Source organism: Schistocerca serialis, chromosome 1 (genome assembly GCF_023864345.2).
Source record: "Schistocerca serialis cubense isolate TAMUIC-IGC-003099 chromosome 1, iqSchSeri2.2, whole genome shotgun sequence".
Taxonomy (NCBI): Eukaryota; Metazoa; Arthropoda; class Insecta; order Orthoptera; family Acrididae; genus Schistocerca; species Schistocerca serialis.
The window spans coordinates 812855130-812874771 of record NC_064638.1 but is presented as its reverse complement, the minus strand read 5'-3'; the positions used below and the strand labels follow the sequence as shown (position 1 = coordinate 812874771).

Sequence of the window (19642 nt, the reverse complement as noted above, 5' to 3'; positions counted from 1 at the left end):
CATAGTATCAAGTAAAGTAGGCATATTCCATATTGGTTCAGGCAGGCTAGGAAAAACCCTTACCTTCATAGTTTCTGATGTTATTGAATTTAGCATATGTTAAAATAAAGGACTAAAGAAAGAACACACTTTTTTTGTTTTCTCCAAAAAAAATTCTGCTCAGAAGACATTGAGCATCCCATTCTGAATATGTGAATTTTGGAAAAAAATTTAAAATGCTGTATCTCTTAAACAGTTCTACACACTCTGTTGGTTTTTTATGTGAAAGATAATGGCTTCATGGTTACAAAGAAATCGTTCATTATCTATCAAAGTTCTTATAGAGTTCAGAACTTTTTTTTATAATTGGTGGATTTTTTTGAACACATTTTATAAACAATGGAAATTTTTTGCCATACATAAAACCTGTTTAATTACCACATTATCACATAACAGGCTCATAAAAATCAAAACCTAGCCTTATTTAACATAATTTTAGTTTTGAACGATAAGTAAGAGACTCATTATTAAAGCATTTTAAATAGTTCCAAAATGTATGTGATAGGTCCAAAGACAAAGGTTTCAATTTATACAACTTCTGTGCACACTGTTTTGTGCTGAAATTAGCCAGCCAATGACCTAAAAACGTGTTCGACTGCTTCAGTATCTTCCTTTGATATAGTGAGATGCCGTCCTGTTGAACCAATAGGAACTTGAGCACTTATAATCTTCAATCTTCATAATATTGTGAACAGGAACTGAGCACTGATGGCATTGTTTTTGTCCATCACCTGGAAACCTATATCCAGCAGCTGGTCCATGTGGTAGCATTAAGTTCACTACAATTTCGTTTAACTCTTAACCAGTGCCTACAGTGTCTGCAATCCACCAGTCACAGTAATACACACATGCCACAAACATCCCCCTTCTCAGGTTGTGAATCTCAATATTATCCTGCTGTTTCTGAGGTGTTGGCCGAACGAACGAAATTTCTTCTTTCTTGCTCTTTAAAGTGCATGCAATATGAATCTGCCTACACTTTAAGTCCAAAAATGTAGTCTTCTGAGTTCCTTTCACAGGAGCAGGTTTGTTTGGACCATTCTTCTTTTTCTGCTCATGGAATTCTTTGATTTCCCCTTTGGACAAAAGGAGGAGAGCTGAGGATGTGTAGGCTTTCACAATCCTCATAAAATCCTCAGCATTCTGAATCGCAGCTGTATTTGGTCTGGAAAGATTATGTTTTGTAACATGGTGCTTCAGCAGGCCTCATACACCATCACAAGGCCTCTTCCCATGACCACTAGCACTGTATACCCAGTCAGTTGGCACAAGTGACTTACTCAATTCAAATAGCTGGTAACGATTTTTAAAATGACTAGGAGCATAATCAGAAATAATGATGATAATCTCTCCCCTGTTTGCAGTTGAAGAATTTTGCGCATTGCTAGCAAAGCATGTGCTGAGTCATGTCCTGTGTCATCACGTATAACTGCAACACTTGTGCTCTTATTTTGAAAATATGTCACTCCTGTAAAAATTGAAACTTGGTCTTTACTCCAATGGTACCCTTGTACTTCTCATGGTAGAATTATGGACCAGTGAAGCACTGCATGTAGTTCTTCAGCCTGTACACACCCTTACACTTCTGCAATGTGGTGTTGTTGCAATTTCTTCAGACGCTGATGTGTTACTGTTTTCACTGACCATTTACCAAGTTCATCAATGAAACTGTCAAAGGCAACAGTTTTCTTAATTAGTGTATTTACTCCATATCGCATATGTAATTTCTGCACAGTTATCGGCTATGTCTGTAAAGACAGTCCTCCCTTTCCAGGGGAGTGATCACATTCTTGAAATAAATAAGTCTCTTGCTTTACGCCACAGACTACTTACGACTTCACATGCTCAACCATGGTGTCATCTGTCACGTGCTCCAGTAAGTTCTTCAAAGTTACTACGCAAAGTTCAAATTCGCACAGTACACACATAAACAGACATCTCTAGGTGGATGTGGAACTACCTACTTAGGTCATAGAGCATAAAATTTTGATCTTCCAACATGTGAAGTTGTATAGGTGCTCTTATAAATTGAAAAAGTTTCTTTAATACTGCAAGTTATGTACCTCTTCACTTCCACAACTTTTTGACCTTCAACTGTTACAGTTATAGTGTATTTTTTGTCAGCGCTTTGCCGATAAGTCCCATTTACCTTCCAGATAAAATGACTGCACTATTTGAACTTGAGCTGCTTCCACAGGATGACCATAATAGGGATCTGGTCTTTCTGAGACTCCTTTTACAGAACTCACATTTCTTGATTTGTCTACCATGTACTTTGATACTGGTGGAACGTGGTTCAAAATTGCTTTCTTTGAAAAATGTCTCTGGAATATTAGTTAGAACTTGCATATTTTCACTGTTGGGTGCACAATATTCAACAGCTGAATTGATATTTGTGAAAAATTCCTGGCAACAGGTGCAACAGGGCTTTGGTTAATTTTCTTCTGAAGAATTGATATTTGTGAAAAATTCCTAGCAAGAGGTACAACAGTGCTTTGGTTCATTTTCTTCTGAAGATGGACTTTCTACTTTGAATAGTGTGGTCAGTTTGCTGTAGTGTATTCATCCATAGCTTTAGTAATTCCTTTGCCCTTTCCTGTGGCTTCTGTCAGAAGACATTTAAAACAGTACTTTTCACAAAACACACTGCACCTGTGTCTAGTGGCAAATTCATCGCGAAAATACGGATCTCACTGGACAGTATCAGACTTCTTGGAAGCCTCTTCGGTAAACAAATTAACACTGAACAACTACGATACAGAAACCTGAAATGAACAACCACAACAAGGAAACTGACAAGAAACTACAACAAAGTGTAAGAAATAACTGCAACAAAGAAATCAGCAAGAAACAACATCGGTGGAGACATACTTTATCCCTATATAAAAAAAAAGGGTCATTTTTTAAAATAAAACCTATCCAACATGAAAGTGGAAGCTCTCCTTTACAGCGAAAATAGTACTACATGGTACTAACCAACAGAAAAATGTAACTTTTCTGGATTTAAAAAACTATATTATAAAAAAAAAATAATTCAAAAGGTGACATTAAGAGAGCACTGACATATGTCCAAACAGAGGATACCATTGTACTCATAAAGCATTTATCTTTGGAGGCCTGTATCTTGAGGCAGGATTATTTTTTTTTCATAAAGTTTCTTATTTACCCCTGAATTTTAACAAATGCTAAATTCAATAACATCTGAGGCTATGAAGGTAACCCAACCTGCCTGAAGTGATACGGATTATGCCAATAACATCATACATGACATCGTATCATCCAACATGGCATTTGTCATGTCATGCAATTTGACACACTGTTTCATTAAAGTTTAGGCTGCATGCACCCTCATTCTAGGATACTTCATATTGAAGATGCATCTCACTCTCCAGAAGCACATCAATTTCTCTCTATTTGTTCTTACACACATTTAACATGGGATAGGTTCAGGAGAGGAATGGGCATAATCTGGTTCCGTACATGCATTGTTTTGCACATACAAAGATTTTTCGACGATTTTAAGCCACTGGTTCATAGAATCTTCAATGTATGAACAATGAAGTGATAGTCAACTTCTAGACTGCTACATCATAGCACAGGAACAATCTTTCACAAAACAACAGGCTGACCAATAATTACAAGTTTTTCTAACATCTTTCAAAATTCGAGCCGATTCGCGCAAGTTTGAAACACACAGGTGGCACATTTTACATTGCATGTAAAATCCAAATGAAGCTAGACTTTAAGTGACTTTCCAATTTCATTGTAAGAATCCTTTTTTTAATTTGATTCACTTTAAACCATTTCTGCACATTCAATTCACATAAGAATGACTTATGTGCTACATTTAGCTGAACTTTAAATTGTCGTATCTGAAGAACGGATAAGGATTATAGGATAAAAAAATTTCAATTTTACTTTACCCTTTTAGTTACCTTCCTATATTGTTTGAACAGTGTCGCAAAATCTTGAAGTACACAAGTGGTGCGGTCCAAAAACCTCCCAGAAAAACATGTTTTATGGATGTAAAATTCAAATGAATTAAGATTTTTTAACACTTAAAACTAAGGACTGATGCAATGGTGGACCAAATTTGAACCACCAGTCTCTCTCCAATACGGAGTTACTGAAGGGCGACTCTTTTTGTAAATAAAATCTGAACAGCGCACATACAAATGGTGCAATTGATTTCAGCTCAATTAAGAACTTTTGCAAAAGGCATTAAACAATTCACACAATTTGCCTGGGTGCCGGTTCTGGTTTGTTGTTCAAACTTTACTTAATGTACAGTAACACAGATGGGTTACACAAATTAGTGTTTGTCCTGGCTAAACTAAAAACTTTTTACACGTAGACAGGGTATCCATTTATCTAGATGTGTCACAATACTAGCCAGAATAGTATCAGTGGGCTCCTCTACTTTTGTAACAAAGGCAGGCAGTCATCTGGTTGGGAGAAAAGCAGCCAGAATTTTTTTTGGGAGGGGGGTTGGGGGATAATTACAATAGCTGATTAGTTGACACACAGCTCAACAGCAGTCGACATCACTAACTAACTGTGTATAAAAATGCATTTCAAAAATCATTCCTCTATGAATTTCTGGGCTTAAATTATTTTTATTATTAATTTATTTCTTTAATCGGTAACTTCTTAATACCCAGATTAAAAAGAATTGGCACAAACTGCATTTTCTGAGGATAAATGAATGAGAATGGCTTGCTTTGTGCACAGATGGAGTTCATGGGGATAAGTCAAGAGAAATATGCTGGCGAAGCAGGGACTGAAGTTTGAAAAATTTGTACACAGTGGAAGCTGCTATTCCTTGCTTGAAACTAGGGAACTGGGATATCGGCAAAGCTTTAACCCTGAGACATTGATGCTAATTATTGAATGGGGTGAAAAGCAACATGCAAATACACCTAATACCATATTTATCAGTCAATAAATACAGAAATAAATAATTTTACATAAAACACAACCTTTTGGACTAGAAATACAATTTTTGAGGAGTTTCTTCTTCAATCCACAGCATTATTGACAGAGAGCAATATCCTACTTCTGACAACAGTCTTTTAGAAAACTGACATTGTGGTTACACAGCCCTTCAGCACTTTTTTTCTTTTTTTGATAGGTAGTACTGATGATATGATTCCATACTTCTAATAGATCTTGTTGAGCAAATTTAAGGCTATTTTCCAGATAGTAACTGGAGTGTTACAGTAGTTCCAGTTCATTTTTTGCAAATTATTCTTTTCTTGTGCTATTTTATATGTATGCATGTTTTGCCTATCTTTAGAGCCATTCATTTCAACAGCAGAAAGTAAATCTTTGGTGGTTTTGATTGCCTTCATCTTGAAAATTTATGTTCTTGAATACAGGTGCCAGCAATGTTGATATGGTTAATGTATTAACATGTTCAGCTGGTAGTAAGTGTTTTTTGGCTTCTGTTATGATATTATTCTTTACATTCTCTTCAACAGTCAGTGTTGATTGTATACCAGATGTTTTTATGTTCAACATACTGGTTTTGAGATAAATTCACTGCTTACAACATACTTTACTACACAAATTACCAGTGTAGACCGCAAAATGTCACAACCATCTTAAATATCTAAAATATCAGTAACTGACAGTGCAAGTGGTGCACTAGCATGGCATGCTGATCGTAAGTAATATAGAAATAAGAGTATCTATATTAACCACAAATGCACTTTAAAATGGCATTGTAGGCCGAAACAGGGAAGCTTTTTGTGCAGAAATCTCTAAACACAAGCATATAAAGATTACACTGCAGTTACTCGAACTGACTTTGTATAAAATGTGGTATACCTGTTCAGTTCACCCTGCAAGCCCTACTGACAAGAAATCATTGACAGTGGTAACAAGTAGACTGGTTTTACACTGATGTAATTATGTTTCAAATTCTCCAGTATCAAGATTGACATTCTGTAAATATTGACGACTATTTAACATCCATACTTCAAATTACCATTTAGGACAATATTATGCAATTGTAAATAATATCTCTCAAATTTCTTAATGGGACTCAATTTCTGTACCTCATATATTTCAGGAACAACAGTATACTAAAACGACAGAAAAGAATGAAGAAATATTATGTTTAGGACCTTAGTCTCCATTCTCATCACTGCCTTCTACAAATTTAACACATTAATTTCTTTATGTTTAAAAATATCAATTTCCTGTGAAGCGTTCCATAATATCAAATTCCTGTGACAATGGTGAATCTACAATGATAATCCAAAACATTATGACCACTGCCCACCGTGATGTTTGATACTGCCTTGTGGCGCTGCAGGCCTATGATGTGGTAACAAATATATGCAGAGCAGATACAAACAGAGGAGCACCTGAGTAAAGATATGGGCTACAAATGGGGAAATACATTGAGATAAGCAACTTTGACAATAGGCAGATTATTATTACGCAGAGTCTGGAAGCGAGTAAGTTAAAACAAAGAAGAAGAGCCACTGTCTTGGGCATCTATGGAAAGAGGTAGAAGGGCAGTGAAACTATCAATAGGCACTAAATGGTTGGACGTCCATGACTCTTCACACAAACTGTGGGGTTCGGAAGCTTGTGAGATGTATAAAGTAGGTAAGAATGTGATCTGTGGCCACTCTGCTGAAAGAGCACAATGCTGGTGCATACGCAAATATTTTGGAGCACACAGTTCATCGTACATTGTTGAACAACTCTGCAGCAGACCACCCCTGTGTGTTCACACGTTGACCCAGAGCCATCAAGATTCAATCATTGATCAATGGAAACGTCTTGGCTCTTTAGTTGAATCACATTTTTGTTGAAACTAGGTTGATGGTTGTCTCTACTTATACCATCACTGAGATGAACGGCAGCTCAAAATGCAGCGCGTCATGGACGCAGTAATAGAAGACACGCAGACAGATACAAACCACCTGCTTTCTTTCATGCTCAATGTGTTCCCTGACAGCAATGTCATCATTCAGCAGTATAATTGTTCATATCTCTGAGCCAGAACCATGCTGCAGTGGTTTGAGCGGCATTATAGGGAACTCACGTCTCGGTAATCAAATTTGCCCGACGTAAATCCTATGGAACCCGCTTGGGTCAATTTCAGGTGCCATCACCACATCTGCAAATTGACAGCCCATTATTTATGCGAATTACATGACCTGTGCATAAACATCTAATGCCACATACCTCCACAAACTTACGAACAAACTATCAGGTCCCTGATATGCAGAATCCGTGATGTATTTCATTCCAAAGACAGACAAATAAGCTATTAAGCTGGTGGTCATAATGTTTTGGCTCATCAAGTGTTTAAGTGCACTGTTCTACAGTAAATCAGTTTATATCCTGGTACCACTTTATTCTTTATGGCACTGCTGTCAAGAGATTACAATTTTTGGGAGTAAAACTATTAAAGATGTGCCTGAACAATATCTACTGAGACCCCAATTCCCACTTCTGAGGGCAATTCTTTTGCTCTTTGTTCTATAATAATTATTTAGAATATTCAGTTCAGTTACTGCACTAGAAATTGAACGCTTATTTTCATTTTCCATACTCACCCTTTCAAGAAATCCTTTTACCATTTCCGAAGTTTCTTCGCTATGCACCTCTATGCTAGTATGAAGATCGCGGCACCGTCTTTCTTCTGTTTCCAAAGCAGATGATACCACAAGATTAGCTTTCTCTGTATTTTGCTGGATTAGCTTAAAATCTTCATCTGTTTCCGACTCATCATTTTCTTCTGTAAGAAATTCTTGGTGCCTTCTTTCAATATTTCTAGCATTTTCTATCAATTTTCGTAAACTGGAGAAAAGTTCCTGTAGTAAAAAGAGTAATGCTTTAATGAGCAGGTGTGATGATAATTGCTACCTTCTAAGCTCTTATCTATTAGATAACCCTCAAACAATTTTGAAACAATGTCGAATGAAGTCTTCTGAAATAGTGTAATGATTAAGGGCCTGGAAAGATAACACCCATTTTTGGCGAAACTGGAACCAATAAAAGCAAGCGCGCCTCACGCACACGTCTGCCAACTCCATCTAGGGCCAGAACGCAACATGAGATGCAAGCCGCAATCTGGAGGCGGCTGGAAAGGGAAAGGGATAGTAGTGCATGGGTGGGGAGAGAGAAACGCTGTCTGATGGAGTGTGCAGAGACTAGAATGCCAACACGCATAGTGCCAGGGGGTTGTGGGGCAGCAAGGTGGGGGAAAAATGGACGAAATAAGGAGAGGAACAGGGAAAGACTGAAGTTGCGTTGGCAGAGGACTGGAAATAAACAGGGTGAGATGATAGGACAGGGGTGGAACCTGTTGGATGGAGGTTGTGCGAAAAGTATGTTACCATAGGTTGAGGGTGGGATCCTTACAGGAGCAGAGAATTTGTTGTAAGGATAACTCCCCATCTATGCAGTTCAGAAAAACTGGTAGTGGAGGGGAGGATTCAGATGGCTCGAGCAGTGAAGCAGCCATTCAAATAAAGCGTGTTATGTTCAGCTGCCTGTTGTGCCACCTTAATTCCAACACTGAACACTGCATCTTCCAGTTCATACCACCATAGAACTGTGATCCTCACACTCCCCCTCCCCCCCCCCTCCTCCCACTTAACCCTCACCAGTCATCTTCCAGGAATTCCTTACCTCCAACTTAGTCTTCACCATCTTTCAGTGGAAGAAAGAACAGCCATACACAAACTCAAAACAAATCCTGACCTGACCATTCAACCTGCAGACAAAGTTTCCACCACTGTTGTCATGAATCACAGTGATTAACTTGCAGAAGGTCTCCACCAGTTATCTAACTACTCCATCTATAAACTCTGCCGGCGTGATCCCATCCCAGAAATCCAACCCAATCTCCAATCCCTGCTTAAGACCGTAACCAATTCCCAGAAAATCTCCTCTGAACCCATTTCCGTCCTCACCTTATGACATCCACACACCTTATGACATCCGCATACCTTCTACACACTCCCCAAAATTCACAACCCCAACAATCCTGGACGTCCTATTATAGATGATTATTGTGCCCCCACTGAAAGAATTTCGGCCCTCATTGACCAACACCTTCAACTGATTGCCCATAATCTAGCCTTCCATGTCAAAGACACAGACCCTCCACCATTACCACCCCTTTACCTCCTGAATCCTTACTTCTCACTGTTGACACCACCTCCCTATGCACAATCTTTCATGCCCACTGTATTACCATTATTGAACACTACTTTTTCCAGCATCTTCAGATTCCAAACTGACTACCTCATTCCTCATACACCTTATCAACTTTATCCCAACCCACCATTTGAAGAGAAGGTACATAAATCCGAGGCACAGCCATGGGCACCCACGCAGTACCATCATATGCTAACATTTTTATACAATGTCTAGAGGAGACCTTTCTAGCCTCCCAAACACCAAACCCCTCGTCTGATTCTGGCTCATTGATGATATCTTCATGATCTGGACTGAGGGCCAAGACACTGTATATTCGTTCCTTCACAACCTCTAACACTTTCCCACCCATCTGCTTTGTGTGGTCCTCCCCAACGCAGCGTGCCACCTTCCTAGGTATTGACCTCCCCGTTCTCTTTGATGGCTGCATCTGCACCTCTGTCCACATTAAACCCACCATCCACCAACAGTACCTGCATTTTGGCAGCTGTCATCCCTCTCACAGCAAAAAAATCCCTCTTATACAGCCTGGCCCTTGCTCAGTAAGCTGAGGGATTTACTACGGCCGTCACAGGCAGGTACTATTCCCCAGACCTAGTTCACAAACAGATCTCCTGTGCCATTTCTCTTCACACCCCCAATCTTTCCACAGCCCTCAAGAACCAGCCACAAAGAAGTGTCCCCTTCACCACCCCGGACTGGAAAAACTGAACTACATCCATCGCCAAGGCTTTGATTACCTACTATCATGCCCTGAAATGAGGGACATCCTTGCTGAGATACTTCCCACCCCTCCTAAAAGGGTGTTTCATTAACCACCCAACCTCCACACATAAGGATCATATCCCTGTGGAAGACCCAGGTGCAAAATCTGCCCAATCCACCCACCCAGCACATTTTATTCCAGTCCTGTCACAGGTTTATCCTACCCAATCAGGGGCTGGGCCACCTGTGAAAGCAGCCATGTCATTTATCAGCTCTGCTGCAATCACTGCACAGCTTTTTACAATGAAAAGACACAGAAACTGGTACAAGTCCTTAATATCATGCAGGGACCCTGCGAGCATGCAGAAGTGCTGCAACAGGACATGGCATGGACACAGCATGGATTCGACTAATGTCTGAAATATCACTGGAGGGAACTGACACCATGAATCCAGCAGAACTGTCCATAAATCAGCAAGAGTACGAGGGGGTGGAGATCTCTTCTGAACAGAACATTGCAAGGCACTTCAAAGATGCTGTGGCCCATTGCTTGTGTGCTGGCTATAACATTGTTTAAACTCACTTAAATCTTGATAACCTGCCATTGCAGCAGCAGTAACCAATCTAATTGCTGCACAAGACACTTGCCTTATATAGGCGTTGCTGACCGCAGCGCCATATTCTGTATGTTTACATAGCTCTGTATTTGAATACGCATGCCTATACCAGTTTCTTTAGCACTTCACTGTATATTGGTATGAGTACCAACCAGATGACCACCAGAATGAACGGCCACCAACAAACTGTGGCCAAAACTAAAGTAGACCACTCTGTGGCCCAACATGCAGCAAACAAATAACACACTTTATTTCAATGGCTCCTTCAATGCCCGAGCCATCTAGATCCTCCCCTTTTCTGAACTGCACAGATGGGAGTTATCCTTACAAGATGTAACAATCCCAGCCTCAACCTACAGTAACATACTGTCCACACACCGTCCACCCAACAGTTTCCACCCCTGTCCTATAATCTCCTCCCACTTTCATATCTCACTCTGTTTATTTTCAGTCCTCTGCCAACACATCTGCCAGTCTTTCCCTGCTCCTCTCCTCCATTTTCTCCAACCTTCCTGCTACACAATCTTCTGATTCTGCGACTGTTGGCATTCTAGTTCCTGCATACTCCACTAGACAGTGTTTGTCTCTCTCGCCACCTGTACAGTACTATCCCTTCCCCTTTCCTGCCCCCTCCAGATTGCTGCTTGCATCCCATGTGATAGATGCATTGTGGCCCAAGATGCTGGAGTGTGTGTGTGTCTTTTACTGGTGAAGGCTGTGGCCGAAAGCTTTATGTAAGTGTCTGCAACTTAGTATATCTTTTTTACAGTAAGTAGCGATCTGTCTTCTCCTACATTTATGAAACACGACTTTAGTTATGACCACTAAATTCCTAATGTGCGAGGACAGAAATGGGTGTGTCTTGTGCAAGTGTCCACTGGATATAAAAACCAATTACTTCAGAATGGAAGCTGATATTGTTCTGATCTCAATCTGAAATAAAATTTCTATAGTTTATCTGCATTTCATATGCTCAATATACGATCTAAAATCGACCATAAAGTTTATCTAACATGTTTTTACCTCTGCAAATTCTTTAAAATTGTGTGCAATGTTTTCCTTATTTTGATGGAGTGCAGTAAATGACGCATAACAAAAGGAAATTGGTCCTTTATCAAGCAAAAATATCAGACTGTAACACGTGCAAAATCAATTTGTTTCATTGAATAATTTTCTTAAAATCTGATGATAATTACTTCATAGAGGCCTGAAAGCCATCTCAGCACAAGTAGCAGCATTTGACGAGTAGTATAGCCACAACAAAGGTACAGTCAGCATGGATGGCAGAGAGCATGTTCGTAACAATGAAGGATTAACGATAATTACTCATTCTTTTTTCAAACAATAGTGACTGGAAGTTTAGTATATAACTGTCTGAAGTAACTGCATGATAGATAATTATCTGTCTTCTTTTTCCATCAGGGATTGTCATTCTCCCCTTGGGTGTACCAACCTTCCAACTTCCACCAATGTATGAAATCAATTTTCGTATGTGTAATGAATGATCAAGCTTAAACCAAGTCTGATCAAGCTACACAATATTATCTAAGGTCTCACCCACCACATTCCACAAAAATATCAGCTATCTCTCCATCCCACAGTTCTGAACCATTAATAAATGAACAACTAAGGTTTACGTTTCTCAGCATTGCGCGTAATGAAAATTTACTGCCTTTGAGAAGATACACAACCTTCCTGAAGTAACAAAAGAAGCTTTTTAGTGTCGTCTTTTCCCTTCTCCTAGAAAGACAACAAATGTTATCTTTCTTATAATCATCCAAAGCTGTCATTTACTTCTTACTCCGACAGTTTCAACCTGGGGAATGCCAATTTGTTGTGACAGTTTCATTATAATTTCACCATTATTTTGCTATCAACACCAATGTGCTTTTGCTTATTTCCCAAAGCTGTTGTGGTCCTCTTAAGACCTGACTAATAGCTCACAAATTATCTTTTCTGTTCCAAAGCACTCTTTTGCCACATGGATGTATAGCACATATTTCTCCCTCATGTGTGTGGCTTGTACCATTCATTGCATAGATCACTGTTTAGAATGAAATGGAAGTGAATAAGCATGAATAGTAACAGAAACTAAATAAACTCACTCTTGCAGTTAAATGACTCTAAAAGCCAAATATATGCACACAAGTTCAGGTTCCATTGCACAAATGATGTCATCAAGCTACACATCAATAAGTTATACAAAATATGGTAGCTATTGCAGTAAAACTGGTTAATCTAAATATTTTATTCCTTTTATGTCTAAATATTTAACATACACATGAAGTGCACCGATTCAGATCACTGTACTGTAACCATAACGGTAAATCGGGACACTATCGGAAAGGCTGTTTTATATCTGCATTTTTAGAAGGCAACTTAGGTATTTGATGAATGTAGCAGCAGGGGGAGAGAGAGAGAGAGAGAGAGAGAGAGAGAGAGAGAGAGAGAGAGAGAAATGGACCAAATGCAAGTTTGTTTAGTTATTTTCCAGATGGACTACGTAATTCAGATGTACAATTTTAACTACAACTAAGACAAGGGACACAATATCCTGTTTTTAGTGCGAAGTTTGGCAGCTGAAGTAACATCAGTTAGTGAAACTGCTTTACAGATAATAAGTGTAAGAGGTGGATGGATGAGGCACAGACACAGAGATATTTCCTCCAAAGGCAACACAGTTCCACAGCAGGTACCAAGAGTTTATGCTACGATATTTGTGCAACTAAAGTGTAATGCATAATTAAGGCACATGAATTTCAATGTTTTATATATAAAGTGGTAATCAGAGGCAATTAACTTTGTAACCTTGACAATATGTACTGGCACACAGTGTTCTTACTTAACCCTTAACATCTCTGAAATATGCGTAACTGAACTTCACATAAGATGACAGAAATCCAGTAAATAGTCAGTTAATTCATGTTACAAGTAAATTTAATACTTTTCAGCCCATGTAAACACTTTGTTGTTTAAATTATATAAAATAAACATGAAATATCACAAGTACTTGCAGTCATTCAGTGTCAGATTTCATATGATTTTCACCACTGTTATACCAGACAATATATTCCCAAATATAAATAAAATATTGCAGGAAAAAAAAAGATCATCAACTGAACTGAAATATTAAATCGCATCTCTTTTGCACAGTCAACACACGTCTTTCTGCTGCATTCCAGGCAAACTGGGTGACCACATTTGATGCACTTACACGCCGTTTTCCTCTTCTTGGACGCAGGGCACTTCACTTCATACAAGTTTTCCTTTTGTCCATTCTATCACTTGGAATGCCTTCACTTGATCGCTGAGTGTCTCCTAGAACTTTGTGGATCATTTCCTTGACATTCCTAGGACGAGTTAGCATGGGGTTTCCTCTGTAGCACAAATACAGAACAAAACTGTTCATGCAACTGATGTTTATAAGTGTGTACAAGACTGCCACTGGGCAGCACCTTGTACGTCTGACGAATAATTGGCACATTCATGCCTAGCAAATCTACTCCAGATTTCGTTACTACAACGCAACAAATAATTTCTGGCTTGTTTTATGGTATCATTTTCAATGGAATGATGCACTGAAAACACAAGAATTACTGCTTTGTTTTTCAGAGCATCCATATAATGCTGACCCAACTGGCCTACTTTTATCAGCCAAAAGCTCTGAGAATTTCTGACCGTTCCTACATATGTTAGTCCTCTCTTTCTTAGCTCACAAATGAGTTCTAGAGATGTAAAGCAGTTGTCAGCAATAATATTTCTGTTACTTCCTTCTATTGCACAGACGTAAAACAGCGTTTGGCAAGCCTTTTCTCCTCTTCTGTCAGGCCACATCCATCACTATCTTTCCCTGAATACATGTAGACATTGAAGAGGTAAGCGCTTCCAGAGTCTGCCAGGCACATAATTTTTATGCTGTATTTGACTGGTTTGCTAGGCATATAAACACGGAAAGGACATTTTCTCCTGAACGGTACAAACATTTCATCCACTGTAACACTGCCTTTTACGCAGTATAATTGCTGAGAATTGAAAATGAATTTCTAAAAAATTTTTGATATTGCAACAGCACGACCTGACTTCTTTCTTTTGTTTCTGGTAGTCGCATCGTCAAGTCTCAGACTACGTAGAAGTATTTCAAAGTGCTTTGCCGACATTGTCACCACAAATATAGGACAACAGGTCAGATCCTTTTCGCGAAGAGACTTGTCAGTGTCTGTGTAATTGGAAGGATTAGTTGTTTCCTGCAACTTTACCCTTATTGTATTCAGTTTCACATTTGTGTGTAAAACAATTTCATCTGTCATGTCATCATCAAATAAATTCTCCCATATTTGAGATTTAGTAGGACTTTGCCCCAAACTTCGACTTTTGACTGTTAGGCCAGGCATTCCTCCTTTCAGAATATTGTGCTCTGGTGGTGTTCTCATTCTAACAGCCCACTGGAAATTATTTTTACCATAAAAGTATTGTGTTTGCTGTGAGGTATTATCTGTAGTATACACTGCTCCAGGCTCTTCTTCCAATAAAACATTTTCTTCACTATTATCACTCTCTGTTTCATGGTGACTATCACCTACCACGAAATCTGTATCATCAGAATCGTCAAACGTGTCATCATCGATCCCACTTTCCTCTTCATCTAAACCCCGTAACTGTGCTTGCACCCAAGCTTCCAAATCTGGATTAGCTGCAGATATGTTAGTCTTCTTAGAAAGTTTATCCATGTTATACCTGAAATATGACAAATTCAAGAATACACACACACACACACACACACACACACACACACACACACACACACACACACACACACACAAAAACACCACCAGCCACTGAAAGCAGAATATGCCGTAATTAGAAACATGCAGTTCACTGAACCTACCAAATTCTTGCACATAATATGAAACGTGGTATCTCAGGCACACAACTTCGCGCACTCCTTTAAGCAATACTCTGTATGTCTTCACTGATGAAGTAAAACTGATTGTTGACTGCTGCTTTACACGCGGCAAGCACTGCGGCGAAGGTACTGAGCAAGTGGAGCTGTGCTCTTTTGCACTGCTGCCACACTAGACATTTAAAATAAATGAGGGGTCTGAGAGATCGATGTTAAGGCTTAAGCATAAGAGCATTATAGGTAATTCCATGCACTGGGGATTTTTCAACATGATCATCTCAGATTTCTTTTCAATTTGATGCATTCAATGATTCACATTAGAGGTGGAAGACTACCAATTTGTAGAGGTATATGAGAACTGTTAATAAAGGGGAGAAAGAGAAAGAGAGAGAGAGAGAGAGAGAGAGAGAGAGAGAGAGAGAGAGAGAGAGAGCACACACCATCAGATCACCAACACTGAGTGCTACTACACAGGGCTAGCACTTGGGATGGGTGAGCATCCTGTCTGCCGAGTGCTCCTGGAAAGCAGGGTGCACTCAGCCCTTATGAGGCAAACAGACAAGTTACTTGACTGAGAAGTAGCGGCTCCCGTCTCGTGAACTGAAATATGGCGAGATGAGCGATGTGCTGACCATCTGCGCCTCCATCCAGTGATCCCTGTGAATTGAGGATGACATGGTGTCCGGTTGGCACTGTTGGGCCTTCAGGCCTGTTCAGGTAGAGTTCAGTTCAGTTTTATTGAGCCTTTAATATGCTATTGTGAACACCATAAATATCAAGTGGGCACACCAAAGGCATTATGCTCAAAAATTTGTCACCATCAGTACCTATCAAAATGCTTGAGGTAGCCCATAAATATGGAACAAATTATAAAAAAATAGAATTCATAATTACCATTTCACAAAAATGTGGTTTATATTATTGAAGTGGTATTATGAACCATTTACTGTTTAGGTTTAATGAAAAGGTGACAAAAAGTGGTTCATCTCGTTTCACAAAATTTTTTGAAAATCATTTGATAACCCAAGTGTCTGCTATAACAAGAAACACACATGATGAAGATGGTCTACGTCGATTCAGATGTGAGAAGTTGGCCTGAACTTCACCTGTTTCTTTGTATGTTTGTAATACAGATACAGCATACCAATCACTGGGGCAAAAAAAGAAAAAAACAACAGTGGGTGGGTGGGGAAGGGGGAGGGAGGGGAGAGAGATTCAAAACCTTTCTGGTCATAGGGCAGATTCGTGAAATTCGTTCTATCTGTGTATTGGGCAGCACATCCATCCTCAAAATAGTAAATGTACTTTGGAGTTTGAAAGTGACATTTTAACAAATTGACAAAACTGTGCTGGAAAGCAACCAACTTTTGCTGAAGGTACTTGTTATATATTTTTGAAACATTTTATTTAATCACAGCGCTGTGTTTTCCACTGTCTATGGGCATATAATTCCAATTTCATAAAGATTAACATCACTGAAAACATGCACCTCCCTTATTCAATCTTCTTTCGCAGCTGTTATCAAAACTTAATGGAAAGTAAGCTCCAGATTTAATGTGTAAAATTAAATACATAATTAAGAAACAATCTTGCTTTCTTCTATGCACTACACAGTTTGGCACATTACTGCTGTAGCAAATACACTCCTGGAAATGGAAAAAAGAACACATTGACACCGGTGTGTCAGACCCACCATACTTGCTCCGGACACTGCGAGAGGGCTGTACAAGCAATGATCACACGCACGGCACAGCGGACACACCAGGAACCGCGGTGTTGGCCGTCGAATGGCGCTAGCTGCGCAGCATTTGTGCACCGCCGCCGTCAGTGTCAGCCAGTTTGCCGTGGCATACGGAGCTCCATCGCAGTCTTTAACACTGGTAGCATGCCGCGACAGCGTGGACATGAACCGTATGTGCAGTTGACGGACTTTGAGCGAGGGCGTATAGTGGGCATGCGGGAGGCCGGGTGGACGTACCGCCGAATTGCTCAACACGTGGGGCGTGAGGTCTCCACAGTACATCGATGTTGTCGCCAGTGGTCGGCGGAAGGTGCACGTGCCCGTCGACCTGGGACCGGACCGCAGCGGCGCACGGATGCACGCCAAGACCGTAGGATCCTACGCAGTGCCGTAGGGGACCGCACCGCCACTTCCCAGCAAATTAGGGACACTGTTGCTCCTGGGGTATCGGCGAGGACCATTCGCAACCGTCTCCATGAAGCTGGGCTACGGTCCCGCACACCGTTAGGCCGTCTTCCGCTCACGCCCCAACATCGTGCAGCCCGCCTCCAGTGGTGTCGCGACAGGCGTGAATGGAGGGACGAATGGAGACGTGTCGTCTTCAGCGATGAGAGTCGCTTCTGCCTTGGTGCCAATGATGGTCGTATGCGTGTTTGGCGCCGTGCAGGTGAGCGCCACAATCAGGACTGCATACGACCGAGGCACACAGGGCCAACACCCGGCATCATGGTGTGGGGAGCGATCTCCTACACTGGCCGTACACCACTGGTGATCGTCGAGGGGACACTGAATAGTGCATGGTACATCCAAACCGTCATCGAACCCATCGTTCTACCATTCCTAGACCGGCAAGGGAACTTGCTGTTCCAACAGGACAATGCACGTCCGCATGTATCCCGTTCCACCCAACGTGCTCTAGAAGGTGTAAGTCAACTACCCTGGCCAGCAAGATCTCCGGATCTGTCCCCCATTGAGCATGTTTGGGACTGGATGAAGCGTCGTCTCACGCGGTCTGCACGTCCAGCACGAACGCTGGTCCAACTGAGGCACCAGGTGGAAATGGCATGGCAAGCCGTTCCACAGGACTACATCCAGCATCTCTACGATCGTCTCCATGGGAGAATAGCAGCCTGCATTGCTGCGAAAGGTGGATATACACTGTACTAGTGCCGACATTGTGCATGCTCTGTTGCCTGTGTCTATGTGCCTGTGGTTCTGTCAGTGTGATCATGTGATGTATCTGACCCCAGGAATGTGTCAATAAAGTTTCCCCTTCCTGGGACAATGAATTCTCGGTGTTGTTATTTCAATTTCCAGGAGTGTATAATCTCTATTCATTTTTAGGGTCTCAAAAACTTAGAATATAAATAAAGGGAAAATTTGACTGTAGCATTACCTCATTATATTTCTGTTTAGCTTCTTGCCTCTTTTTATGATCCTTCTGCATTTGCTCTGTTGTCTCTTGAACTATCTGAATAGGAATGCTAAAACTATGTCGTAATTGCGACAGAGCTTCCAACTGCATTCTAGTGAATGTTGCAACTGTCTCAGAGCTTCTCTGGGCCTGAAATTAATTTAAAAAAATAAAAAGGTAGCATTACTGTAACTCACCTGAGCTAAGTTATTCTCCGAGTCTCGTTGAAATATTTCAAGATTGACATGCAATCTTTTCAGCCACTGGATAATTTATTGTTTCCTTGTTGCCAACGTTCACGATTTTATCATTAACAACATAACAATAAGGGTCATGATCAGTGAACTACTCCAAATTCTCTGCAGTCATAAAATGTTGACCAGGAAAGTGATCTCTCCATATCACAGGCAGATTAAATATTCCTGAAGATATGTCCAATGAAGCATAGTCTTCTCTCCTACTGAGGATATAGTAGATAGCAACAAAAGTACAATAGCATGGATTTCTTGTCAAACTTACATAACAAAACAGAATTGTCAAATTTGAGAAGGTACCTGACCAGAGGAAGCAGTTGCTCAAATTCAGGAACACATTTTAAGTCATGCCACATTCTTGGAAGGTTTAGAAAAGAATTTTAAAGAGTTAAAGCTTTGTACTGAGTAAAAGTTTAAACAAATAATAAAGAAGGTTGACACAAGGTTTTCCAGTTGCTCAATTAGTGGCTAATGATGAGCCTAGTCCCTATAGCACAGTCCCTGCCAGGATCAGAGAGAGAAAGTAAGATCATTATTTAAGACTTAAGAAGGGTCTTAATGGAAACTAACATAAGAGAATTATGTGCATGAGTCAAACGACAAAGTTCCCACTCTTTTCCTGATCTGAAAATTAGAGCCTGCGAACACTAACGTTCTAAAGAGGAAACTAAAGAAGAAGCTGCGAATTTAATGTAAGATATTTACTAGCCCCACATAATTTTTTTAATTAGCAAAACCAATTAAAAGGTGTGACACATTAAAATATGTATTTTAAAAGTAAATTTT

The 19642-nt window shown here is 40.1% G+C and overlaps 1 protein-coding gene across 1 annotated transcript in view; it reads right to left on the bottom strand.

Annotated features, from left to right (window-relative positions):
* LOC126484228 (kinesin-like protein KIF11-A) overlaps window positions 1–19642 on the bottom strand; it is a 222204-nt gene that overhangs the window by 16242 nt on the left and 186320 nt on the right. Inside the window, exons 12-13 of the mRNA XM_050107647.1 lie at window positions 18585–18752; window positions 7617–7874 (exon numbers count right to left, since the gene is read on the bottom strand). Coding sequence (XP_049963604.1) covers window positions 7617–7874; window positions 18585–18752 — 426 coding nt within the window. The remainder of the gene's footprint in view (window positions 1–7616; window positions 7875–18584; window positions 18753–19642) is intronic.